This window comes from Pituophis catenifer, unplaced genomic scaffold (genome assembly GCF_029215685.1).
Source record: "Pituophis catenifer annectens isolate HBS135680 unplaced genomic scaffold, rPitCat1.0.hap2 SCAF_14, whole genome shotgun sequence".
Lineage (NCBI taxonomy): Eukaryota > Metazoa > Chordata > Lepidosauria > Squamata > Colubridae > Pituophis > Pituophis catenifer.
Genome location: NW_027256894.1, coordinates 10,054,156 through 10,081,958, shown reverse-complemented (window position 1 = coordinate 10,081,958; position 27,803 = coordinate 10,054,156). Strand labels below are relative to the sequence as shown.

The 27,803-nt window shown below is 44.0% G+C and overlaps 1 protein-coding gene across 1 annotated transcript in view; it reads left to right on the top strand.

Annotated features, from left to right (window-relative positions):
• Positions 1-27,803, top strand: part of ADAMTS17 (ADAM metallopeptidase with thrombospondin type 1 motif 17) — a 179,507-nt gene that overhangs the window by 14,929 nt on the left and 136,775 nt on the right. Inside the window, exons 3-4 of the mRNA XM_070953589.1 lie at positions 4,533-4,695; positions 24,514-24,686. Coding sequence (XP_070809690.1) covers positions 4,533-4,695; positions 24,514-24,686 — 336 coding nt within the window. The remainder of the gene's footprint in view (positions 1-4,532; positions 4,696-24,513; positions 24,687-27,803) is intronic.

Genomic DNA, 27,803 nt, shown 5'->3' with positions numbered 1-27,803 from the left:
GACCAGCGAAATCCATGGGGGGATAGCCAGATTCACTGAGCCACCATGCTACTAGCTTAACAACTGCAGTGATTCACTTAACAACAGTGGCAAGAAAAGTTGTAAAGCGGGGCAAAATTCACTTAACAAATGTCTCACTTAGCAACACAAGTGTTGGCCTCAATTGTGGTCGTAAGTCCAGGACTGCCTGTATTGTGTGCCCTAGAAAATCTTTTTGGGTTGACCTTGGCCCTTTGAGTGGCGTGTTGGAGGCTGCAGCCCATCAAATGGGATGAGCCCACAGTTATAATTTCAATTTAGCTTAATTAAGTTCTGGAGAAGCTTCTTGGATGAGAAGCAAAACATTTTCAAGGGGAAAAAATAAAAGCCCAGGTGCCTTTTGAAAAGCACTTTTGGGACAACCGTGACCTGGAGGATTGAGAATCTCCATAGATGATATACAGCCTTTGGTATGAAGTCTTTGGCCATCTCAGAAAATAGAAGCCTGATTGATTCATCGCTTGATCAGACAGTGGCATCACAAACACTGCATTACTGATCATTGCGCTTATCCATAAAATGGATTTAAGGAAAGTGTTGGCAACGTTAAGTTTTTGTGGGCTTCAAATCCAAGAATTCCCTCGCCAGCTGTCTTAAAATTGTAAAGGTTGAGAAACGCACGTTTAAGGAAGAGCACATGCTGTATGGATTCAGCCACTGTACCCAGTGGTGGGTTTCAAATTTTTTTACTACCAGTTCTGTGGGCGTGGCTTGGTGGGCATGGCAGGGGAAGGATACTACAAAATCCCCATTCCCACCCCAATCCAGGGGAAGGTTACTGCAAAATCCTCATTTCCTCCCGATCAGCTGGGACTTGGGAGGCAGAGAATAGATGGGGGCGGGGCCAGTCAGAACTTTTACTACTGGTTCTCTGAATTATTCAAAATTTGCACTACCGGTTCTCCAGAACTGGTCAGAACCTGCTGAAACCCACCTCTGACTGTACCAAGGATTTAATATGACCCTCTTCCTAGGAGTTTATTTATTTATTTATTTATTTATTATTTCAATTTGTATACCGCCCTACTCCCGAAGGACTCAGGGCGGTGAACAGCCATGGGATAAAACATATGAATACAAAATTTAAAATAAAGTAAAACGAATTAAATAATTTGGCTGAAAATTTAAAACCCCAATAATTTAAGACCAAATTTAAAATTTCCATTTAAAAAGTTGGATCCTAACTACAAGAATAATATACTTAGTAAGTCTTCCTGGATTGCTCGTGAGGACTTAGTAAGTCTCGCTGGATTGCTCGTAAGCTTCCATTCCTAAGGTTTTACAATCACCACGTACTAAAAAGAACAAGGGTTTAGATCAGATGCATTGGCCAGAATGCCAAAACACAGTTAGGAAAGAAGTCCAAACATTTCCTGCTTTGCCTAAATAATCTTGTGATGTAGGAGAAAATGGGTCTCTTATATTGAGCTTATATCTTACGGACCGCTTGGAGCTGTGCTGTGTTAATGACACATCTCGGTTGTAAGCAAAGACAAGGAATGTGTGTGGTATGTGTGAGTCTGTATAAATTATAACACATATGTAATTGTAGATTGTAAATCACATTAATGCAGACAGCTGTTCTATATCCTGGCGAGTTTGTTTGGGTGACTGCTTGGCTGGTATAAAAAACCTTTAAATGAATGTCGTATTTCTAGCTTTCTTCTGTAGGGTGGGTTTACATAAGAGTCAAATTAGAGAGAGGAGCGTCCTTCCATCCTTTTGTACCGAAGGATTGTTGCAGATTTTGTAGAAAACTCTTTAAAACCGGTTTAATATGTTGTATATTTATGGTAGCTAAAAATAGCTTCGTGGTATTGCAGAACGTCTGTCGGGATGGAGGAAGATGATTTAATAATCTCGTGTACTTTGTATTTCCTTTAGCATTAGATTTGACTTCGTCTCTTCTTGCATTTTGCAAGCCTGCACGGTACTGCTTTTCCAGCGTCTCTTTGTGGCTTAAGCGGATTGGGGGATGTTATCATAGTTAGATTGATCATCTTAGTTTAGCCTGTGAATGTTTTTGTGCTGTTTCCGTTGTCTTTATGGTCTGCTTTCCTGCGAATCGTGAACAATGTGACATAGACGCAATATCCTTAATATATATTATTATGGTAAGAGCCACGATGGTGCAGTGGTTAGAGTGCAGTACTGCAGGTTACTTCAGCTGACTGCTAGCTGCAGTTTGGCAGTTCAAATCTCACTGGGTCAAGGTTGATTCAGCTTTCCATCCTTCCGAGATCGGTAAAATGAGGACCCAGATTGTTGGGGGCAAGAGGCTGACACTATAAACCACTTAGAGAGGGCTGCAAAGCACTATTAAATGGTATACATCCCCGATTCTTGTCTATCTCGTAAGAGACCGGTAAGTTTGTCTGCCTCTGCACAGACAAACTTTGCGATTAACATAGCCTCCGATGGTATATTTTTGGATTTCCATTCTTGAGCGAATGCGATCCTGACTGCAATGATGATGTGGAGAGCAAGATACCAATTTATTTAAATTATCTGGTTTCATGCCTAATAAAAACGTTTCCAGGTTCAATTTTATCCTACACCCCATGATTTCAAAAATCCATTTTTGGATTCTATCCCAATATTCTCTTGCTCGGGGACAGCTCCACCAAGTATGAAAATAAGTTCCCATAGCAGCCTTGCATTTCTTCCTTTTCTATTCAAACTCAGGAAAAGACCACAGGAGAGGCCACTTCTGTTTTGTATTTACCCACACTGTGTGTGTGTGTGTGTGTGTGTGTGTGTGTGTGTGTGTGCCAAAAGCAAAAAGGCTTTGAAAGGATGGAAAGAGGTGTGAGGAAAAAAAAATAAAAACAGCACCAGGAAGAGCATGTTCCACCTTCACGTAAGCTCAAAGGAGCCTCTAAGAGAAATTACAAATTCTTAAGCCTCTTAAAACACTAGAAACGAAGAAGCTTATTGCTTACGGGGTAATTTTTTAGAGAACTGGAATGACAGATATTTGGGCCCAGCATTAACCTTTAGGTGTCCCAAAGGTGCTTTTGCAAAAGCCAACTGGATTTGCTTATTTTTGTTTGTTTTTTCTTGAAAACCTTTCGCTTCTCATCTAAGACGCTTCTTCAGTTCTGAAGAACCTTTGGGGCAACCATGACCTGGATGATTGAGAATCTCGTTAGATATTTAATCTTTAACAATAACAATAACACTTAGGCTTATATACCAATTCACAGTGCTTTACATCCCTCTCTAAGCGGTTTACAGAGTCAGCATATTGCCCCCAACAATCTGGGTCCTCGTTTTACTCACCTCAGAAGGATGGAAGGCTGAGTCAACCTTGAGCCAGGGGTGAAATCTACTTATCCTCCCAACCAGTTCACATGGAAGTGAACATGCATGCTTGGACGTAACCAGGTTACGTCCTGGTTACATCCAACCTTGGTTTTAACCAGGTTACTTCCTGGTTAAAACCAGGAAGTAATGACGACCGGGTGGGTGGGCAGAGACTCGCACCACCATCGCTACCAGTTCTCCGAACTACCAGCTGCATCGCTACCAGTTCAGTTGAACTGGTCCGAACCGGGAGCATTTCACCCCTGCCTTGAGCCAGTCAGGATCAAACTCCTGGCGGTGGGCAGAGTTAAACTGCAATAGCAATAGCGCTTAGACTTATATACTTATAGTCTTCCAGGTGCGCTTCAAGGTGTTGGTGACCACCTTTAAAGCGCTCCATGGCTTAGGGCCGGGGTATTTACGAGACCGCCTTCTGCCACCAATAGCCTCCCACCGGCCAGTACGCTCGCACAGAGAGGGTCTCCTCAGGGTGCCGTCCGCCAAACAGTGTCGGCTGGCGACCCCCAGGGGGAGAGCCTTCTCTGTGGCGGCGCCCGCCCTCTGGAACAACCTCCCCCCAGAGATACGTACAATATCAGACCTCCGGACTTTTCGTCGGGCCCTGAAAACTTATTTATTTCACCTAGCCGGGCTGGCTTGATCCCATAGTTTTGGTTAATTTTAATTGATTTTAATGGGGTTTGTTTTAAATTGCGGCCAAAAATATTTAATTATTTTAAACTGTTTTTAAATTTTGTATGTTCTGTTTTATTCTGGCTGTTCACCGCCCTGAGTCCTGCTGGAGAAGGGCGGTATACAAATTAAAACAAATAAATAAATAAATAAATACCGCTCCACAGTGTTTTATAGCCCTCTCTAAGCAGTTTACAGAGTCAGCCTATTGCCTTCAACAATCTGGGTCCTCGTTTTACCGACCTCGGAAGGCTGGAAGGCTGAGTCAACCTTGAGCCTGGTGAGATTCGAACTGTCAAATTGCAGTCAGCCAGCAGTCAGCAGAAGTAACCTGCAGTGCTACAGCACTGCACCCTAACTGCTGCACCACCGTGGCTCAGTGGTGGTTTTGGTGCAACCATGACCCATGGTTTGAACCTTTGGGGCAAACATGATCTGATTGAAAAGCTCCTTAGACGTTTAACCTTTAGGTGGTTTTCTGTTTTGGTGGACAGGTTGGCCATATCCAGATTGGTCTAGAACAGGTGCAGATACAGCCCGTAAATGGCTCTGAATCTTCATTCCATGGGAAAGAGCATTTCATCAGGAGGAAGAGGTCCAGCCCGGGCAGTTCTTTGAAGTCAACGATCCCTATGGAGCACTGCAGTGTGTTACCAGGTGGGTGAGTAGAAATCCATATGGTTACAGCACTTAATGCCAGGCAGCAAGAATCGGGGGGCCACAGATTAAGTTCCAGTTAAGATGATCTGTTGCTCATGCCTACGCACAAGAATCTAGTCAATGGACCCTCAGCACTACATTGGTACTAGATTGCAGTCAATGGGATTCAAGAGGGGTTGGACTTAGACTGTTGATGGGAACATAAGGATTCTAAGCTGATTCCTCTCTTGACTCCCACCCCAGGCTCTGCAAGCTCTTCCCCTTCATTTAATGTCTTGGGTACTGTGGAATGGGAGATGGAACAGGAGCATATACCTAGGGGTGGGCTTCAAAAATTTTAGCAAGGGGTTCTCTGCCTGGTTGCTGGGTGGGCGTGGCCTAGTCGGGCTCCTGCGCCACAACGGGGGGGGGGCATTTTTTTCCTCCCTGGGTTCTGGAGGCTTTCCTTAAGCCTCTGGGAAGGTGAAAACAGCTTCCCCAGGTTCCGGAAGCCCTCTGGATGCTGGAAATGGGCCCGTTTTGGCCTTCCCGAACTTCTGGTAGGCCCGTTTTTTACCCTCCCCGAGTCTCTGCACTTACCTGCATCCAAAATGGGCCTCATGGGGACTCCTGGGAGGGGCAGGGTGGGAGGGGTCAGCCAGGAGTGGAATTTGGGGGTTCTCCGAACTGCACAGGGTTCTCCCGAACCCCCAGCAGCCCACCCTGCATATACCCTGGTGCAACAGAACTGACTACTCTTCTTCTTACATGACCCTGTCTATTCCTTTAACCTGCAAACAGTGTCTGGGCATTTTATTCCATGCATACCCCAGGCCTGAGCAGAATTATCTGGTTTGCAGAAGGCTGGAAAGGACTCAGAAAAATCAAGGATGATGTCCATGATTGGATGTTTTTTAAATATAATCTTGATTATTATTAATTTTTGGGGGGGCCACCAATGCCCTTGCTGGAATTTGCATATTTATGGAGTACTCTGGGCAGCAAGCAGAAAATGATCTGAAATCGTTGAGTGTATATTCTGAATGTCTTGCCTGTCTGTGTGGGTGGGGGATGGTTTTAGAGATCTCTTATAGATCCCACACTGACAGGCAAGCCACCAGAGTATAAATTGACAGCAAACAGCACTCCTTACTAGCACTGATGATGTTACCTAGTTTGGTTAATGAAACATTTGCAAGAAAACAAGCAAGCTCAGAGAGCATCAAGGATCCCACAGTCCTCCTCCTCCTCCTCCTCCTCCTCCTCCTCCTCCTCCTCCTCTCCACAACACCCAATCCCTTCTAGCACTGCTGATGTTACTTAGTTTGGGTTATGAAATGTATTTAAAGAATACTTCGTTGCAAGACTTACAAATTACAAAAGTATGGTTAAAAAAAATAAGCGGCGTTTTGTATTTACCCCGCAATTACAAACTCAAACTTATGAAAGGTTTTTTTCAGAAAAAGCACCAAAGAATTATGCAATAATCCAAAGGCAGTCTCGGGACTCAGAGCCAGGCATCTGGGATACCTTCATACAACATGTTAAGGGATTTGTTTGGCTCTGGCTTAGCATGGGGTAGGAACTCCACCAGTGGTGGGATGTTGCCGGTTTAATAACCGGATCGGTAAGCACGCACTTCGCGCACGCACACACACTTTGTGCACGCGTGCGCCGAAGGCGCTGGTGCGCAGCGCTGAAAATGGAGCATTTAGAAGCTCAGCTGCTTACCTTCCAAGTCAGCAATGGTAAGTAGAACAGCAGAGGAGTGGGGGGAAATCAGCTGTGCTGTGCGATTGAGATGAGCTACAAAGCAGGAAATAAGGGACAGGATAGAGCAGGAGCAGGTGGGCGGGGCCAATTGATCATTGGCGCTACCAGTTTGCCTGAACCGATCTGAACCGGCTAAATACCACTTCTAAACTCAACCGGAGGCATCCAATACGTGCCACATTGACAGTGTGTCATGTGTATCATTGTCGGCTGTCTTTAGAAGAGCATTTGATGGCCGTGACCGGGAGGATTTTTCATCAGGTTCGCCTGATCCACCAGTTGCATCCCTTTCTAGATCGGGACTCCCTACGCACAGTCACTCATGCCCTCGTCGCCTCTCATCTGGACTAACACTCTCTACATCGGGCTCCCCTTGAGGTGCACTCGGAGGCTCCAACTGGCGCAGAGTGCAGCCACGTGGGTGGTTATGGGAGCGACGTGGAGTTCCCATGTAACACCTCTCCTGCGCGAGCTGCACTGACTCCCAGTGGTCTTCCGAGTGCGCTTCAAGGTTTTGGTTATCACCTTTAAAGCGCTCCATGGCTTAGGACCTGGTTATTTACGGGACCGCCTGCTACCACCAATAGCCTCCCACCGACCAGTACGCTCCCATAGAGAGGGGCTCCTCCGGGTGCCGTCGGCCAAACAATGTTGACTGGCGGCCCCTAGGGGGAGAGCCTTCTCTGTGGGGGCACCTACGATCTGGAACAAGCTCCCCTCGGAGATACGGAGGATCTCGGATCTGCGCACCTTCCGTCGCGCGCTTAAGACTTTTTTATTTCATCAAGCTGGCCTGGCCTAAATCTTCTCCCCTTTTTAAATGTAAATTTTAATTTGTTTTTAAATTATGGGGTATTTTAAATTTGTCTCAGCCAAATTATTTAATTTGTTTTTATTCTATTTTAAATTTTTGTATTTATGTGTTTTATTCTGTGGCTGTTCACCGCCCTGAGTCCTTCAGGAGTAGGGCGGTATAGAAATCCAATAAAATAAATAAATAAATAAATAAATAAATAAATAAATAAATAAATAAATAAATAAATAAATAAATAATAAATAAATAACAAATAAACAAATAAACAAATAAACAAATAAACAAATAAACAAATAAACAAATACATAAATACATAAATAAACAAACAAATCGTTGACATCATTGTGCGAATGACAGAAATTATGAACTATACATATATGATGGATGCAAAGTCAGGATACACGTAGCATCCATGCCCCACTCTGCCTGTTCTTCAGCACCCCTGAACTCAATAACTGTGGTTTGCAAGCCTGTGTTTGTAGCTCAATGTAAGGTTCAGACTTATGCAAAAATATTTCCAGCAGAAAGAGGCAATGGCTTTAGCCTCCCTTTAGCCTGCTCTGGAGAATTTGTGGTATACATTACATCAGCCTGCGGAATGCCATCAATCTCAGTGGTGTGTGTCTTGTGTACAGGGTGGATCCCATATTATTTTTTTAGACAATAGAAGAGATCAAACAGGCGCAGTGTTGCCAGTGGATTGTAGCACTATGGCCATTACAATTATAATGCTACATTCCTGCGACATACTGTATTAAACCACAAACGTTTGTGTCCAAACTGCAATGGCTACGTCAAAAATCAGACAAACCACATTATGGAAACCAGAACATTGCATTGAGCTATATTTTGGTAGGCTTCTTTTGCCCTAACATTTTATGTAGAAGCAGAATCAGAATATATTTATTATGAGTTTATATATTATGTACAGGCAGTCCTCAACTTACAGTAGTTCATTTAGTGACTCTTTGAAGCTGCAACGGCATTGAAAAAAGTGACTTATGACCACTTTTCAGACTTACGACCATTGCAGCCATGTGATCAAAATTCAGATGCTTGGCAACTGACTCATATTTATGACACTTGCAGTGTCCCAGAGTTATGTGACTCACCTTTTGCGATCTTCTGATGAGCGATCTTCTCAATGGAGAAGCCAGATTACTTAACAATCGTGCTACTAATTTATTCGTGATTCATTTAACAACTGTGGCAAGAAAGGTCGTAAAATGGGGCAAAACTCACTTAAACAACTGTCTCACTTAGCAATAGAAATGTTGGGCTCAATTGTCGTTGTAAATCGAGGGCTGCCTATATTGGTGGGAATGCAGCTTTTATAGAAAATAAGATGGAGCCTTGTATTTTTTTTTTTTAGTGCTCAGAGAAGTTTATAATCTGACTAGTAGCTGGATACCCATGCTTCGCTATGAAACTATGTGATCGGGCTTGATAAATTAACAGTTAAAGCTTGAAAATTAATGAGTAGTTATGATGGGGCTTGATACATTGACACTTAAAGCTTGAAAATTTATGTAGAATGTGTAACTCCTTAGCATCAGAGCGTGTTAATATAAGGCAACTGGCAGTTGGAACAGAGTTCTTTTCAGGTGGGGAGGGGGAGTAGAACGTCTAACTTCTTAGCATCAGAGCGTGTGAATATAATACTGTATATGAAATACTAATGATCTGATGGTCATTTCGAAAAATCCTTTCTTAGCAAGCACCTAGAAGCCAAGAGGAACATACATGCCAAGTTTCAAGTTTATAGGCTGGAGATTTCATGATGAGTGAGTAGTATTTGGTTTATATATATATAGATTGGCATCTTCAGAAACAGTCTTATTTTGCTCTCCTCCTGGCTTGTGAAATATACCAACTGCACAAATATTTGGGAGAAAAACATCTCAACCCTCCTTTCTTGAGAAATGCTTATTTAAGCTGTACGAATGTAATCAAACGTTGTAATAGTTCTTTCGATGGCTGCAAAACATGCTGTTTTCCTGGGAGATCTAGTGTCCCTTTCTTAATCTCTTTCCCCAAAATCTCAGCCGGTGATGTAAACTCTCATTATAGAGGATGGATTTGGTATAAAACCCAGCTGAAAACAAGGCATATATATCTGCCCTCTGAAACGAGCTCACCAGCCCACCGTATATTGTTCTGAAATATATCAGCTGTAAAAGTTTGGGTTTGCTAAGCCGCATTCTTCTTGCAAAGTCTTAAATCGTGTGAGAGACATGTTTCAAAGGAACATACTGGCTTTCTTCTTAACATCTAAAAAGGCAAGCAAAAAAGGCAGGCATGAAAAAAGAAAACAAGGGAAAGGAAATCTTCAACTGTCAGTGAAGATTTAAATTTATTCATTCATTCAATCAATCAATTTAGGTGTCACCCGGCTCCAAATTAAGATACACGAGGCTCCCAACACAAAGCACAGAATAAAGATTCCATCAGAATGAAAAACACGAAACGAGAGAACAAAAGCTGTGAATCTGGCCAGCAATAACAACACAAATATCACACCCTTAAGCAGATTTAAGAGAAACTGGTTGTTAGGAGCAATCTGTAGGCTGGCTGTAGCCAAAATAAATTTCTTTAGATTTGCTGTAGGTTAGAATCTGGGACTAAGCTCACACATTACGCTATGCTCAGTTTAGTTAATCATAATTGGCCGAATAAACCCCATTGGCTGGGTGCACATATAATGTTAAACCAGGATCACCCAACCTGGATACCCTCCAGTTTTATGGATTTTACAGCTTGTAGAATCCTTTGCAGTGAAGAATTACATGAAGTATAAAGGCATTGATGGAGTTCTAGGTTGGACAAAATTGTATTTGGGCATAAATTGTGTGTTTCCTGAAATTTGGAGCTGTGAATCATAAATGGATAGAACTATATCTGATAAGAGGCAGAATTCATGTTGTCCTGCCACAATCCTTACAAAATCTATTAGGACTTATCTATGAAGACCCTCCATAAAGAAAACTTCAGTAGCCATGCTAAGATAAATGAAAATACACACCTTCTCAGTTGAAGACCAAGCTTTTTGTACTGAGCTGTGGTGGTGCAGTGGTTAAAATGCAATATTGCAGGCTAACTCTGCTCACTGTCAGGAATTCGATCCTGACCGGTTCAAGGCTGACTCAGCCTTCCATCCTTCCAAGGTTGGTAAAATGAGGACCCAGATTGTTGAGGGCAATAGGCTGACACTATAAACCGCTTAGAGGGGGCTGCAAAGCACTATTAAATGGTATATAAGTCTAAATACTATTGCTATATGGAGCCTCTGATTTAATTTTATTCCCAATAGTTGCTTTATTTTTAACGGGTGTTTAGATTTTAATGTACTTTGTAAATTACCTTAGGGATGCGGTGGCTCAGTGGCTAAGATGCTGAGCTTGTCGATCGAAAGATCGGCAGTTCAGCAGTTTGAATCCCTAGTGCCGGGTAATGGGATGAGCTCCCGTTACTTGTCCCAGCTTCTGCCAGCCTACCAGTTCGAAAGCACGTAAAAAATGCAAGTAGAAAAATAGGGACCACCTTTGGTGGGAAGGTAACAGCGTTCCGTGCGCCTTTGGCGTTGAGTCATGCCGGCCACAGGACCACAGAGACATCTTCGGACAGCGCTGGCTCTTCGGCTTTGAAACGGAGATGAGCACCACCCCCTAGAGTCAGGAACGACTAGCACATATGTGCAAGGGGAACCTTTACCTTTACCTAAACTACCTTAAGAGAGCAATGTCATGTACATTTTCTGAATAATAAGTAGTCAGAAAAGTTGAAACACATTATTGCATTTGGTCTTCCTTGGTGGTCAAATCAGACCTTAGAATTCCTGGTCCCAAGTAGGATATGGGGAAGAAAAATCTTGTTTGCTAGTGAAATAAAATAGTAGCATAAGCTATGTCTGGGTCGGAGTTCTGGAATGCCCTCTTCTGTTTTTGAGACTACATGGACAATACTCATTAGTGATAGCACTTCCCAGTAAGAGCATTCTTGCCTTACTCAAAGAAGCACTTGTACTTAGGTGAACGCCGAAAAATAAAGACAACTTGCCATTAAGCAAGCAAATTCGTATTGCTTCCACAATTTAGAAAAACCTCTAAATATCTTTTTTCAAAAGCCGATTATTATTATTTTTTTTAATTTGATTTATATGCCGCCCTTCTCCGGAGACTCAGGGCGGCTTACAATGCATTAAGCAATAGCCTTCATCCTTTTGTATATTTATACAAAGTCAGCTTATTGCCCCCACAACTGGGTCCTCAATTTACCTACTTTAGAAAGGATGGAAGGCTGAGTCAACCTTGAGCCTGGCGAGATTCGAACCTGCAGTAATTGCAGGCAGCTGGTCTTAATAACAGGGTGTTTTAGACCACTGTACTACCAAGGCTCCACCAAATGCTATTCATTTTGAAATTTCAAGTTGAGAATTTCAAAGTTCACAAAGAGATAATGATGTTTAGGAGATTTTCTGGTATTCCCAAGGCCCAGGTATCAACTGTGGATCACTGTTTCCCAGTGCATAATTCCTAAACATGTGTTGCTTCAAGTTTAAATAATTTTCTCCTGCATCTTTAACCACCATCCTTCTACCATGTTTTTCCTTTGCAGCTGTAGGTTTAACTTGGCTTGGAACATCTATTGTTGTGGCCAAAAACTAAGCATGCTAAAAATAGCAAGCAATGTAATGAAAACTCTCTTATCCCTTATTAGGAAGTACATGTTGTAATACGAACAAGTGCATTTTTTGATGACAGCTTGCGTTAGATGTATTGTGAACTCAAAACATTACAGGCTGTAAAACTGGCAACCATCTTGTATGTGTACCTATGTTCCTTGACCTCACATTTTCCTAATGTGATGTTCCCTGGAACCTACTGGCTGGAAACTAGGATTTACGGTTTCCAAATCTATTGAGTGCACCAGTCAATGGAAGGATTGCTTTTCCTGTGTGAACTCATTTTAAATCTAATTTAAATAGCAATAGCACTTAGATTTATATACCGCTTCACAGTGCTTTACAGGCTCTCTCTAAGCAGTTTACAGAGTCAGCATCTTTTGTCCCCAACAATCTGGGTCCTCATTTTATCAAGCTCGGAAGGATGGAAGGTTGAGTCAACCTTCAGCCAGTCAGGATCGAACTCCTGGCAGTGGGCAGAGTCAGCCTGCAATATTTTATTCTTACCACTGCGCCAGAGCTCTTGTAAAGGAGAGAGAGAATGAGCGAATGAGAGAGAGAATGAGCGAATGAGAGAGAGAGAAACAGAGAGAGACAGACACACAGAGAGAGAGAGAGAGAGAATGAGAGAGAGAATGAGAGAGAGAGAATGAGAGAGAGAAAATGAGAGAGAGCGTATTATCTTAGAATATAGACAGTGATAGATGTAGATAAACAGAAGGTAGATAGATAGATAGAGAGAGATATGACAGATAGATGATAGTTAACAATAGCATTTAGACTTATATACCACTTCACAGTGCTTTACAGCCCTCTCTAAGCGGTTTACAGAGTCAACCTCTTACCCCCAACAATCTGGATCCTCATTTTATCCATCTCGGAAGGATGGAAGGCTGAGTCAACCTTGAGCCAGTCAGGATCAAACTCCTTGATCGTTGGTAAAGATTCTCTTTCCACACCTAATTATCCTTGTCTATTTATGATGGTCACCGAAAATCACTACTTAGGAATGAACAAGATGTGTGTTCTTTAGACCGTGGTTTCCAATATAGTTCAGGAAAGTGAAAGTTTATTTTGCGGAACAATACAATTCCTGTGGGTGATTAACTAAACCAACAATGGATTGTGTTTACGTTCTCATATATTGGCCTAGTAAGATGTTGAACCTCACTAAAGTACCCAAGAATAACTTTAACTCAGCCATATCTAGATCACAGAGTTATTACAAAGATAAATTAGGAATGAAGGAAACCCGTAAGAACTATGCTGAACTGACTGGAGAATGGTTCAGTAAGGATATATAATAAACTAGCTGGATGCCTGTGCTTCGCTATGAAACTATATGCTCGCGCTTGATATATTGACACTTACAGCCTGAAACTTAATGTAGAATGTGTAACTCCATAGCATCACAGTGTATTAATATAATTCAAGTGGCAGTTGGAACAGAGTGGGAGGGGGAGTAGAATGTCCCAGCCCACAGCATCCATCAGTATTCATCTGGCTAGCATCCTGTCAGTGTGTGAGAGACTTGAGGGGTATTTGGAAACTCAAACAGTATTTGCTGTGTGAGCAAGGAGACAGGAAGGAGGCTGGGCGTGGTTTAGCTCAACTGTTCTGTAGTAAAGCTGCTTGCTGCTGTGAAAGTAAAACTGAAAGTGAAACTCCTCTCCTCTGCTTGTGTTTTGCATTTGGAACAGATTTCTTTTCAGGTGGGGAGGGGGAGTACAACTCCTTAGCATCAGAACATGTTAATAATAATATAGGAAATACTAATGCTCTGATGGTCATTTCGAAAAATCCTTTCTTAGCGAGCACCTAGAAGCCAAGAGGAACATACTGGCAAATTTCAAGCTTGTAGACTTTACGGTTCTGGAGATTTCATGATTAATCTGTGAGTGGTTTTTGCTTTTATATATATAGATGAGCTGCTACAGGGGATTCTATAGTAAGTAGTTAAAGAATCCCCATATTTGACAAGCAGATGCGTAGGAAGTGCGAGAAAACATGTAAAAAACAGGACAAGGCTTTGATTGTATGGTCGAATCCATCATCTTTATTTATGTTTTACCTCCCTCTGTCAGATGTCTCTGACAGCAAATAGGAACTTGTCCATGTTTCTATCTGCCTTGCTGTATTTGCTGGAGTGGGATTTTTATTTATTTATTGATACCTTTGAGCAGTGTTGGAATTCAAATAATTTAACAACCGGTTCTCTGCCCTAATGACCGGCTGGGTGGGCGTGACCATGGTGGGTTGACCAGGGCATTTGACAGGCAGCACTTGGCCTCCTGCCAAAACGGGCCATGGGGGGGATGCGACACACCCACCCCACCCCGTTTTGGGCCTAGAAGGCCTCCCTGCAGCCTTCTGGGAGTGAAAACGGGCTGCCACCCCCCCGTGCCCCATTTTGGGCCTAATAGGCCTCCCTGAAGCCTCTCGGGAGCAAAAATGGGGCTCGTGGGACACCTGGAAGGGGTGAGGAGGGGAGGGAATGGGCCAGCCAGCAATTTAACTACCAGTTCGCCCAAACTGGCCCGAACCAGCTGAATTCCACCACTGCCTTTGAGTCAGGATTGTCTCCTGGCAATTGGCTAGACAAGTCCCTGCAGTTTTCCTGGCAAGATTTCAATGGCGTGCCATTGCCTCTTTCCTAGAGCTGAGAGAAAGTGACTGGCTTCATGCCTAAAGTGGGATTAGAACTCACAACCTCCCGGTTTCTAGCCAAGTACCTTAACAACTAAACCAAACTGGTTCTGAGCAGGATTATGAACAACACAATATATTTATACCTGGACAGATTTATGTAAAATAGGTGATCCTTGAGATCTCCAGATTCCCCAGCCCTTGTTAAGCTTCGAAAGATCAAGCCAACAGGCAAGAGCTGGAAAGTAAACACAGAAATGAGTGTTTTAAAACTGGAAAGAGATGTTTTAAATGCCTGGGTTTCTGGCAGGGATATAATTGGGTTTTGAGGCCTGTGAAGTTTCTGACTAGTCTTCAGCGGTAACCTAATTAATAGGGGTAGGACTCAATTTACGTGTATGGTCCAACTAAAAGTATTAATTTGGCTGTCATTTTCTTTCTATCGTTTGAGTCAGCAATTGGCTTTCCTGGTGAGACACCAAAAAGACATTGAGGAGGTAGACAAGAGGTCAATTCTTCACTATGATCTCCTGACAAGTTCTGTGATTATAATAATCTCTTCTTCACATACAGAACTGAGTTGGCAAGCAAGGACCTCTGCTTTAGGAGCTCAAATAACTCTCTCATTCATTCCTGTTATAGCTCGTCTCATGATAAGGGGCTCTTAAGCAAATTATAGCTCAGCTCAGGGGTGAAATTCACTTACCTTCCCTACTGGTTCGCAAATGTGCCATTGTCCACTCATGTGCAAAGCCTTCTGTGCATGCGCAGAGGCTGATAATCATCGCAAAGAAGCGACGTCATGACGACTGTGCGAGTGGGCAGAGTCTCCCACAGCCGCCGCTACCGATTCGCCCGAACCAGATAGAACCAGCTGAATTTCACCCCTGGCTCAGCAGTTAAAGGCTGGAAAGCTGAGAGCTTGGGTTCAAAACCCAAGCACCATGGGATGGGGTGAGCTCCCGTTCCCTGTCCCGGCTTCCGCCCACCTCAGAGTTCGAAAGCATGAACATGTGAGTAGATAAATAGGTACCACTTTGGTGGGAAGGTAACAGCGTTCTGTGCACTTCGGTATATAGTCATGCTGACCACACGACCACGGAAGCGTCTTTGGACAATGCTGGCTCCCTCGGCTAAGAAACAAAGATGATGAAAATGCTTTAATTTCACAACATCGCGCGCAAATCGCGTGTGCGAAGCGAACCGGTGGTAACACGTTTCCAAGGTCCCTTCCAACTCTGTTATTCTATTCTATTCTATTCTATTCTATTCTATTCTATTCTATTCTACTCTACTCTACTCTACTCTACTCTACTCTACTCTACTCTATTTTATTCTATTTTTCTTGGTGGCAGCCCCTCAAATACTGGAAGACTGCAATCATGTCCCCCCTAGTCTTTCTTTTCTCTATACCAGTGATGGAAAACCTTTTCAGCCAAAAAGGGAGTGCACCAGGGGTGGGTTCTACTTACCTTTACTACCGGTTCGCAGCAGGGCTGTGCGCACGCTCTTCTGTGCATGTGCAGAAGCGTTTTGATGACATCAGGGTCGGTGGGTGGAGCCTCCCACCAGTTTTATTATCAGTTCTATAGAACCGGGGACAACCCACCACTGGAGTGCACACGTGGGCAACACCAAGTGCTGAAAAGGGAGCGCATCGCGCGCGCAGGCCACATGTGCCCCCACACACGCTCGTCAGGGCTCTGACCAGGAAGAGGAGCTGTCCAGGGGACATGCACGTGCTGGATAAGGTGAGACCATACTCACGCTGGAAAATGGAAGACCAGCTCTTCTGGTTTCCAGCACCACCGCATGCACAAAGGCCAGCTGATCATCGCATGTGCATGCGCGCCAGAAACCCAGAAGAGGAACAGGCAATGCCACACATGCCAGGCGACATGGCTCTGCGTGCCACTTCGGGCATGCGTCGGAGTGAAATCCAGCAAGTTCTGACAGGTTCTGGAGAATCGATAGTGGAAATTTTGAGCAGTTTGGAGAACTGGTAGTGGAAATTTTGAGCAGTTTGGAGAACTGGTAGCGGAAATTTTGAGCAGTTTGGAGAACTGGTAGTGGAAATTTTGGAGAACTGGTAGCGGAAATTTTGAGCAGTTTGGAGAACTGGTAGCGGAAATTTTGGAGAACTGGTAGCGGAAATTTTGAGTAGTTTGGAGAACCGGCAAATACCACCTCTGTCTGGCCCCAGACTGGGGTGGGAATGGAGTTTTTGCAATATCCTTCTCCCAGGAGTGGGGAGGGAATGGAGATTTTGCAGTATCCTTTCTCTGGAGTGGGGAGGGAATGGAGATTTTGCAGTATCCTTCCCCTGCCATGCCCACCAAGCCACGCCCACCAAGCCATACCATGCTCACCAAGCCACACCCACATAACCAGTGGATTTCACCACTGGCATGGGTGCCATAGGTTCGCCATCACGGCTCTATACTAACCATACCCAATTCCTGCCACCGTTCTTCAACACTTTCAATTATTTTTAACTCTCCTGGGGCACTACCACTGGTGTCTGCTGGCAGAACGAATACCCCAGCACCCCACTGATCCTTCTCTTCTGATTCTTCACCCGTGGCTCATTCTAATTTGGAAGAACTCCCTATGTTTCTGTTTTAAGGATTCGTTCTCTTCGGCCTGAGCTCCTCCATGGGTCCCCCTGCTTGTCTTTTATTTGTCTCTCTGCTAACCCTCAACAATCTGAGCTGCGGAGCTTATAATATCAGTTTGTTCAAGAGGAGACGACGACGGGTGCTGTTCATTTAATCCTTTCTTTAATGGCTGCTGTTTATTTTAGTTTGGGGATTTTTATTGACTCGCGGAGGAATAGCATTCCAAGATTCATAAATCAGATGCGGGAGAAATTGGCTTGCCCTGTTGAAAGACTCACTCCCCCCCTTCCCTTAATCCATCATTATTATAGTTTAGGCCTGTACTTTAGCAAACTGTCTGCAGGAAAAACTTTATTTCTGGGAGAGGGGGGCAAGGAAGGGACTTGATGGGCACCCATTCATTGAAAATCTCCCATTGAAGAATGATTTAGAGAATCCAATGGGTCACTTTGATCAATGCTGCAAAATGAATCAGTTAAATTTCTCAGCCTTAAAGTTCCTTTAAGAGATGTGGTGTCTCAGTGGCTAAGATGTTGAGCTTGTCGATCAAAAGGTCGGCAGTTCAGCGGTTCGAATCCCTAGTGCCGCGTAACGGGGTGAGCTCCCGTGACTTGTCCCAGCTTCTGCCAACCTAGCAGTTCGAAAGCACGTAAAAAAATTTATTTATTTATTTATTTATATTTATTTATTTATTTATTTATTTATTTATTGCGATTTATATGCCGCCTTTCTCCCTAGGGACTCAAGGCGGCTTACAAAATGACAACTTCAATACAAATCACAATACAAATCACAATAAAATACCAAATTAAAATCAGTAACCCAATTAAAAAACAATTTAAAATTATACCAGTGTACTCCCAAACGGATCAGTTTAATTGGCGGAAGAGCCACGTCTTCAGCTCGCGACGGAAGGAAAGAAGGTCAAGTAGAAAAACAGGGACCACCTTTGGTGGGAAGGGAACAGCATTCCGTGCGCCTTTGGCGTTGAGTCATGCTGGCCACATGACCACGGAGGCTTCTTTGGACAGTGCTGGCTCTTCGGCTTTGAAACGGAGATGAGCACTGCCCCCTAGAGTCGGGAACGACTAGCACATATGTGCGAAGGGAACCTTTACCTTTATATACGTAGGGCTCTAACCAAAGAGAATGGGCTGGCTGGGGGACAAAGATTGCCCAGAGGGTGATTCTGAAAAATTCCACAGAAGTCTGCTTGCATCGTTTGATAAGAAACCATTGGACAAAAAAAACCCCAACATGACAGGTGTCATGGCTGCTAAATTCCCAGCATGCATCTGTTCTAATCAACTTTAAGAAAACATCTGGTGGCTTCTAACGGTCAAACAGTCTCCTGCTTCAAAATGAGCATCTTCTGCTATCTGTCATCACCAACTGCAGTGTGGTTTCCTTTTAGGATGTCTTTCGCTCATTATTCTGTATTTTTTTATGAGGCAGAGAAAAATAACTGGGAATATGTCCCATACACATATTCTTGCAATTGTGAATTCTTGGCCCTGAATTTCTCTGGGAGGGTCTGTTTAACTAGGAGGGGTAACAGGAAGGGGCCATTCTGGCAGTTGCTATTATTCTGGCTCATCCCAGGGTTCTGGTCCACCAAATAAATCATCTTAGGCCTCAGTGAAATATGTGACTCCAGATTAATTCAAATTTGTGAATTAAGTCTTTAATCATTTACCAGCCCTTTATTTGAGCTGTGGGAACCATAGATGGTAAAAAAAGGTTCTCCATTATCGGAAGACTAGAGGTTGGATGGAACAAACATTTCCTCTAATAAGTTGGGTGCCAAGTTATAACTGACAAATGTAGCTCCTTAGATCTCTTTTTTCCCCTTACATGTTTTGCTTCTGAAAGTAGGGAACCAAAATGTAAAAAAAAAAAAATGAATATTTTAGCCTGCTGCTTCCTTATATTATGGTCAGTCTTATGACCAGGAATACATTCATTCATTCATTCATTCATTCATTCATTCATTCATTCATTCATTCACTCACTCACTCACTCACTCACTCACTCACTCACTCATTCTTTTTATCTTAAAAAAAAAAAATAGAGCATGCATAGGGACCAGGTAGCTCTAATAACAGAAAATAGAGTTGGAAAGGACCTTGGAGCAGTGGTGAAATCCAAATTTTTTTACTACTGGTTCTGTCGGCTTGGTGGGCATGGCTTGGTGGGTGTGGCAGGAGAAGGATACTGCAAAATCTCCATTCCCACCCCAGCCAGAGGTGGTATTTGCCAGTTCTCCGAACTACTCGAAATTTTCTGCTACCGGTTCTCTGAACTGCTCAAAATTTCCGCTACCGGTTCTCCAGAACCTGTCAGAACCTCCTGGATTTCACCCCTGCCTTGGAGGTTATCTAGTCCACTGCTTAAGCAGGAAACCCTATATATTTCTGTCCAGTCACTTCTTAAAATCTCCATTGATGGAGCCCTAATTGTTCTAACTGTCAGGAGATTTCTAATTCTAGGTTCGTGTTCTCCTTGATTAGTTCCCATCCATTGCTTTGTGTCCTGCCTTCTAGGTATTTTGGAGATTAAGTTGACCCCATCTTCTTTGTGGTAAACCCTTAGATATTGGCACATTGCTATCATGTCATGTCTAGTGTCCCCCCTAGAATGATTGGTTGCCTCCAAGGTCTTCTAGCTCCTGGTGTTTAATCATTAGCTGTGACCCCTCCCCCCCATAACACCCATTTTGTGAATAGTAAAGTTAAAGGTAAAGGTTCCCCTCACATATATGTGCTAGTCGTACCCAACTCTAGGGGACGGTACACATCTCCGTTTCAAAGCCGAAGAGCCAGCGCTGTCCAAAGACGTCTCCGTGGTCATGTGGCCAGAATGACTCAATGCCAAAGGCGCCACGGAACGCTGTTCCCTTCCCACCAAAGGTGGTCCCTATTTTTCTACTTGCGTTTTTTACGTGCTTTCGAACTGCTAGATTGGCAGAAGCTGGGACAAGTAACGGGAGCTCACCCACAGTTACGTGGCACTAGGGATTCGAACCGTTGAACTGCCGACCTTTCGATCGACAAGCTCAGCGTCTTTGAGTCACTGCATCCTATTTTGTCAATATGTCAACAACAACAACAAAAAAAAAATCCACCCCAGGAAGCCATTTTGAGAAGATGCCCATAAAAAGCTCTTCGAATTCCAGATATGGTAACTGACCAGAAATAATTGTCTAAAACATTGGTTGAATTTAAAAAAAAACCTGAGTTTGACTGATGGAGGACTTAAAAGGTTCTTCTGCTAACCCCTGATGGAGCTGAATTGCCAACTCTGTGCTGATAGAAGTCCTTGATGGAAAATGGCTGAATCCTGCCTTAGGCCTTTAGGAGGAGGTGGGTTTAATATGTCTAGTTTAATAATCGACATCCTGTTTTTGAACACACACAGACAGTGCAGATGGATAGGAATTTTGCCCAGACAGGTTGAGTGAGATTGTAGCTACTGGTGGAGAAATTGCTATTATTTATTATTAACTCAACAGTAAGATTCTCTACGTGGGGGTATATGTATAAGACCGATTTTTATCCCCAGCAGGGTATTTCCAGGGTGTATATTTTCCCCTCTCTTTGTTTTGCTTAATGTTTTACTTTCTTAGGATGGGGGGGGGGAGAGGGCATAAATGTCTGTTGTTTCAGTATGGAATCGGGAAGGGAAGAGAGCTATAGGTGATGATAGTTAGTGCCTTAGGCAAAAAAAAAATGAATAAAGCAGAACATACCAAACTCTTTGATAGAGGATGAGCTGAATGTGTACAAAATGCTATGCTGATGGAAAGTGATGGATATGTGGATGAACAGAAGGTTTGATATTAATTACAGATGAAGTCAGGCAGTGCCAATTTTATTTTATTTTATTTTATTTGCATTTCCCCCCCCCCTAACAGTTTCAATATCAGTTTCATGGAAGAATTGCTACTGATTTCTGTCAAGGAAGAGTGCACAGAGATTTTGAGTGAAAATATTCTGTTTTTCACTGTACAATCATTTCTCTGGGTCTCAAATCTTCAATTTGCGTCAATTATTTCCTTATATAAACACTAGCCGGATACCCGTGCTTCACTACTTATGACCATTTTTCACACTTACGACCATGGTCTTGACAGACTCTCATTGCCATCATCACCAACAAAGTCTATCTGGCAGGAGTGAAATCTAAAATTTTTCCCTACCGGTTCTGTGGACGTGGTTTGGTGGGTGTGGTAGCAGAAGGATACTGCAAAATCTCCATTCCTACCCCACTCTAGGGGAGAATACGACAAAATCCCCATTCCCTCCCCACTCCTGGGGGAAGGATATTGCAAAATCTCCATTCCCACCCCACTCTGGGGCCAGCCAGAGGTGGTATTTGCCGGTTCTCCAAACTACTCAAAATTTCCGCTACCGGTTCTCCAGAACCTGTCAGAACCTGCTGGATTTCACCCCTGATATCTGGAGAAATGAAGGCTGCTGCTGAGGCCCTGCCATGATACTCCCTATCCTGTGGTAGACCTGCCAAGGCACTTTGAATGTTGGCATAAAATTTCCCTCCTTCACCTCTCTGGCTCCAAAAGACATCATTTGGAAGCATTTGTTGTACTTCCAGGCAGCAGAAAGACAGTCTTTTCCCTTTAACTGGTGTTACAGTAGAAGGAACAGATTCATCTGAACTGAGAAGGTCAGTGTTAGAAGTGAGTTGGGGCTGGGACACTATGCAGGAGAAATTCGGTTCACAATCCGTTGGCTCAATGGTGGTCGGTGATTGAAATACATAAGGGAATATCTCTCCCGCCACCTTGAGTCCGGAAGCAGTTCCAAAGGTGGAAGGCGTAGACATTTTGGTGACGTAGTGAGGTTTAGTACCGTAAGGAGCCCCAGACCGCTCCTGAGTGAAGGAGTGGGATGCCTGCCAGTTTGAACTGAGGTAATGGATTGTGAGGCAACCGGCAGTTGGAACAGAGTTCTTTTCAGGTGGGGAGGGGTGTAGAACATTTAACTCCTTAGCATGAGAGCGTGTGAATATAATACTGTATATGAAATACTAGTGATCTGATCAGGGGTGAAATCTAAAATTTGTTACTACCGGTTCTGTGGACGTGGCTTGGTGGGGGGGTAATGTAACTGGGTGGGCGTGGCCAATTTTTTTTTTTACTTTTAAAACCATTTTTTACATGTAAAACCATGTAAAAAATGCTTTCAAAAGACTCTGACGATCCAAGCTGAGTTGCCTGATTAGCAGGCAACTCAGCTAGGATCATCAGAGCTTGGATCGTTAGAGCCATTTAAGAGAAAAAAAAAGGCTCTGATGATTGCGCGGTTCAGCTGGGCATGGGGGGCGGGGCAGGGATTTTTGCTACTGGTTCTCGGAACTGCCCGCTGCCATCGCTACCTACTCGCCCGAGCCGGTCCGAACCGGGAGCATTTCACCCCTGGATCTGATGGTCATTTTGAAAAATCCTTTCTTAGCAAGCACCTAGAAACCAAGAGGAACATATGTGCCAAATTTTAAGTTTGTAGGCTTTACTGTTCTGGTGATTTCATGATGAGTGAGTGGATTTTGCTTTTATATATATAGATAAGGAAAAGAATCAGGAAAAATCCCTTCTGTATCTTGCCTAGCTTGAAGGACTAGCATCAACCTTGAAAATACGCTCAGGTTCCTCTCTTGTGCTATCCTATACTAAGCCAAGTAAAGTGTTGAGTTTCTTTCTTAATCTCTCTCTTCTTTTTTTTCTTCCTTCCCCATTCCCAAGTTTTATATTCCTTCATGAAAGCAGTCCTAAAATTGTGGAAACATCTATGTGATGAATTCTCAGGCAGGTCCATCTTTGTTCCACCTAGTTTGCATAGATAGTGTTGTGGTTCCGTTGCCTGAGCCTGGGCTATCGACAGATGCAGACTCTGAGAGTGAGGGGGAGGAGTTGGCAAGGCCTCCCTCTCCAGGACCCTCCTCTCTGGCAATGCATCCGGAGGACACCGAAGGCCAAACGATAGGCTCAGAGCCAAGCACATCCCCGCAGCCACAGGTGGACAGCGACGAAGGAGATAAGTGCTGGCTGGACCCTCAACAGAGGCGCAGGGAGAAGCATGCGCAGCAGAGGGGAAGGCGTGCCAGAGATTAGCTGAGTCACTGGACCACACCCCACAGGGTATAAATGTGGGTGTGGTGGCCGGTTCAGTTTGTGATGAGCAAAAACTGGAAATACTCCATGATCTCTGCTTTACTGGACTTTGCCTGCTTTATCGGACTGCATTTGGACTAATCTTTGTTTTGTGTGAGTAAAGTCTGAATTGGCAGCTAGCCACTGGGTTGCTGCCAGCTTTATCATCAAAGAGTTTTGTCGTGTGGCTTATTAACTCCGGGCCGTCTGTGGGTGTGTGGGTGTGGTACGGGGACAGAACATATCTCTAGGATCCCTGCTGCTCTCTGAGCTTGATGGTTTTCTTGCAGATGTTTCATTACCAAACTAGGCAGCATCATCAATGCAAGGAAGCCACCAAGATCAGAAAGCACCAAGGGCCTTATGCAGGGGTGGGCTCCTGTGGGATTCAGCAAGGTTCGGGTGATCCTCTAGCCAAGGATCGCTGGGGTTTGGCGAACCCCCAAAGGCCACCCTTGGTTGGCCATGCCCACCCTGTCCCACCCGTCCTAGGAGTCTCCATGTGGCCTGTTCATCATTCCAGGTAAGTGCAGGGGCCTCCCGGAGGTTCCGGAAGTCCGGAAACGGGCCTGTTTCCAGCCTCCGGAGAGCCTCCAGACCTCGGGGGAAGCTGTTTTCACCTTTCTGGAGGCTCGTGGAAAGCCTCTGGAGCCTGGGGAGGTTGAAAAATGCCTCCCACCCCGCTGTGGTGTAGGCAGCTGACTAGGCCACGCCCACCATGGCCACGCCCACCCAGCAACAGGGCAGTGAACCCGTTGCTAATGGATCTGAAGCCCACCCCTGGCCCTATGTAGGTCAACTTTGACCTACAAATATTCTCTGTGAGCTCTGAAGGCGCAGTGGTTAGAATGCAGTATTTCAGGCAAACTCTGCCTACAGCCTGGAGTTCGATCCTGACTGATTCAAAGTTGACTCAGCCTTCCATCCTTCTGAATCCTCATCAGTCCTTATTGTTGAGGGCAATATGCTGACATTGTAAACTGCCCAGAGAGTGCTGTAAAGCACTATATAAGTCTACGTGGTATATAAGTCTACGTGTTATTGATATTTGCATAGATCTGAGTTTTTCTAAATGCTAGAACACCCAAGGCCGAACGTATTAGAAGGAGCTTTTGAAATAAGTTCTTTTGCTTTCTAGAAAAAAAAAAGCCTCCAAAGGGCAAGCATCTCCACGACTGGAAAGGACGGAGGAACGCCATTCATCTCACAAATGAGTATACGGTGGAAACCCTTGTGGTGGCAGATGCTGACATGGTCCAATATCATGGAGTTGATGCGGCTCAACGATTCATCCTTACTGTGATGAACATGGTAGGTAGAACAGCATGTCTCTACTCTGCCCTTCATGTTGTTAATAACAACAACAACAGTGATACCCATTGTCCAAGAATTTTATAAAATGCACCAGTCAATGGTATTTGTGATGCATTTTTGAATGTTCAGTTGACTGAGTTTCATGTTTAATGAATAAAGTAAATAACAACAACAACAATAACAATGTTATTGGGGCACTTGGTACCATGTCCAAGAATTTTATAAGATACATCAAGAAATGGCAGCTTCCTGCAATAACACCAGCGGAACTGCGAAAAACTGCGCTACTCGGAACATCATATATTTTAAGAAGATACTTGGTTGATACCTAGGATGCTGGCAGCAACCTGTATCAACCATTAGCACCTGTCAATGGTATTTGTGATGCATTTTTGAATGTTCAGTTGACTGAGTTTCATATTTAATGAAAATAATAATAATAATAATAATAATAATAATAATAATAATAATAATAATAATAATAAAAAAAACATAGAATGAAACATAGAACATAGACAAGGGACCTTGGAAGTCTTCTAGTCTAACTTCCTGCTCAAGCTGGAGACCCTATAGCATTTTGGACAAATAGCTATTCAGCCTCTTCTTAAAAGCCTTCCGTGATGGAGCAGCCACAACTTCTGGAGGCAAGCTGTTCCACTGATTAATTGTTCTCACTGTCAAGAAATCTCTCCTCAGTTCTAGGTTGGATCTCTCTTTAATGATCTTCCCACCCATTACTTTCTGTCCTGCTCTGAAGTACTTTGGATAAAGAAAGTAGCTAAAAGACATGAGGGCTTCCTCAATTATTCCAAATTAGCCCAGTGCTTATACTTGTATTTGAGGGTAGGCATCACTTTGTTTTAATGTGGAAGAGCGTTCTGTCCCTCTCTAACTTGGTTGTTTTTCTGCAGACATTTCATTACTCTAAGTAAAATGCCATCAGTGCTAGTGTTACCTAGTTTGAGTAATGAAACGTCTATGGGAAAACAACCAAGCTCAGAGAGCACCAAGGACCCCTCGTTTCAACCCTGAACTACAAATATTCTCCTTTAGTGGAAACCCTATAAGGATGGGTTAAGACTTAGCACATACAATCCGGCAGTCGAGTCTGATTCAACCAAATATGCCTTACTTTGAAGTGTGAAAATCTTGCCATTGAATTTTGGAGGTCTTCAGACGGAAACCTTATCAAAAGGGCTCTAAACCACCTCCTTTTTTTAGGGCCAGTTCATTTCTAAACCAGTGGTAGGGCCATGTTCATTTCCCCATCCAGACATATGGCAGCTGTTTACTTCTACTGAAAATCAGAGGTGGGCTGCTGGGGGTTCTCAGAGATTCGGGAGAACCTCTAGCTAAGATTCTGTGCCGTTCAGAGAACCCCCAAATCAGGGGTGAAATGCTCCTGGTTCGGACCAGATCAGGCGACCCGGGTAGCGATTGTGGCAGGTGGTTTGGAGAACCGGTAGCAATGGCGGCGTGAAGCTCTGCCCATCTGCTCGGGTGTCGTTACTTCCTGCTTTTAAAAGGTAAAAAAAGGCTCTGACGATCACGCGCCACAGCTGATCACCCCCTCACCCCCGTGCACTGTTCTACTTACCTCCCCAAGTCTCCTTTTGGTGTGCACACCCACACCTCGCATTTGATGCGTGGTGTGTAATGCACATGTGCGCGCGCAGTGCATGTTTGGCGCACAGCGTGCATGCGCAGCCAGCAAACTGGGAGTCAACTGGTTCAGATTTCACCACTGCCCCAAATCCCACTGTTGGCTGGCACCTCCCACCCTGCCCCGCCCCTCCCAGGAGTCCTCACGCTGCCCGTTTTGGATGCAGGTCAGTGCAGGGCACGCATGGAGGCTTGGGGAGGATGAAAAACGGGCCTACCGGAAGTTCAGGAAGGTTGGAAACAGGCCCGTTTCTGGCCTCCAAAGGGCCTCTGGAGCCTGGGGAGGCTGTTTTTGCCCTTCCGGAGGCTCAAGGAAAGCTTCCGGAGCCTGAGGAGGGCAAAAACGCCCCCGCCCCCACCATGGGCACTCTCTCAAAACAATTCTCCTGTGCGGAGCGCACGCGTCTCATAATCGCGTCTCGCCGCACGGTACCGAGCCTTGACGAATCTTCATGTCAAATACAAATACGTCACATCACACGCAACGGATCGGATCGGCATCGATCGAATACGGAGATTTACAGATTAGTCTTCAAATAACGAAAAGGAGGACATGTAGGAGGACACTTTTCGAGAGAGGACAGAACTTGCAGAAGAAGGACTGTCCTCCCTAAAGGAGGATGATTGGTTACCTCACGACTAGGCCACACCCACCATGGCCACGCCCACCCAGCAACCGGGCAGAGAACCCCTTGCAAACCCACCCCTACTGAAACCCCCCTCATAAAGCACTGGATAGAGGAAGTGTGGCTGTTTTTCTTGTGACCCTTCATCCATCTTTTAGTGGGAGAAACAGCTCTCTGAACGAGATGGATTGCAACGCAGCAGGATAATGGCAGGACTCAAGCATTGCTACCTACAGTTGTAATCTTGTCTACGTTGCTGGTGAAAAACGGCTAAACTGAATCATCGTTTTGAGTTATTGGTTGTCAGCGAAGGCAAAGATACGTTTCCAGCTGGATATGTTGAACTCCGATGTAGCAACCTGCAGATTTTGGCCTCTTAACGTTCGACGTCTGGTTGGGGTTTGCTAGGGGGATGAACAGCTGCTTCTAAAAGAAACCAGAATGTTAATTTTGGCATGCATGTCAGGATTTAAGCAAATAGAACATTGCTGTCAGGCAAAGGGGGTTATTTATTCATTGAGGTCCTTGCTGTAAGGCATTGCCTTCACTGTCAAACCACAAAGTGAGACTTAAAATGGCTTATTAGCACACGCATTATGCTTGCAGGTTTTTTTTGTTTTTTTTTGAAGGTTGGGCCTTCTGAAAGCAATTTCATTTCTGTTCCTTCCGAGAAAAATAAAACCTTGCAAAATATTCATTAAAATCCCTTTCAACCCCTGAATGTGAATTTAAAAGAAAAAGGCGCAGTCGTAAATGAAGTCCATCTCTTATTAAAAAGGCTTCATATCTACTTTGAATGTATTTTTAAAGCTTTGAAATAATGAAA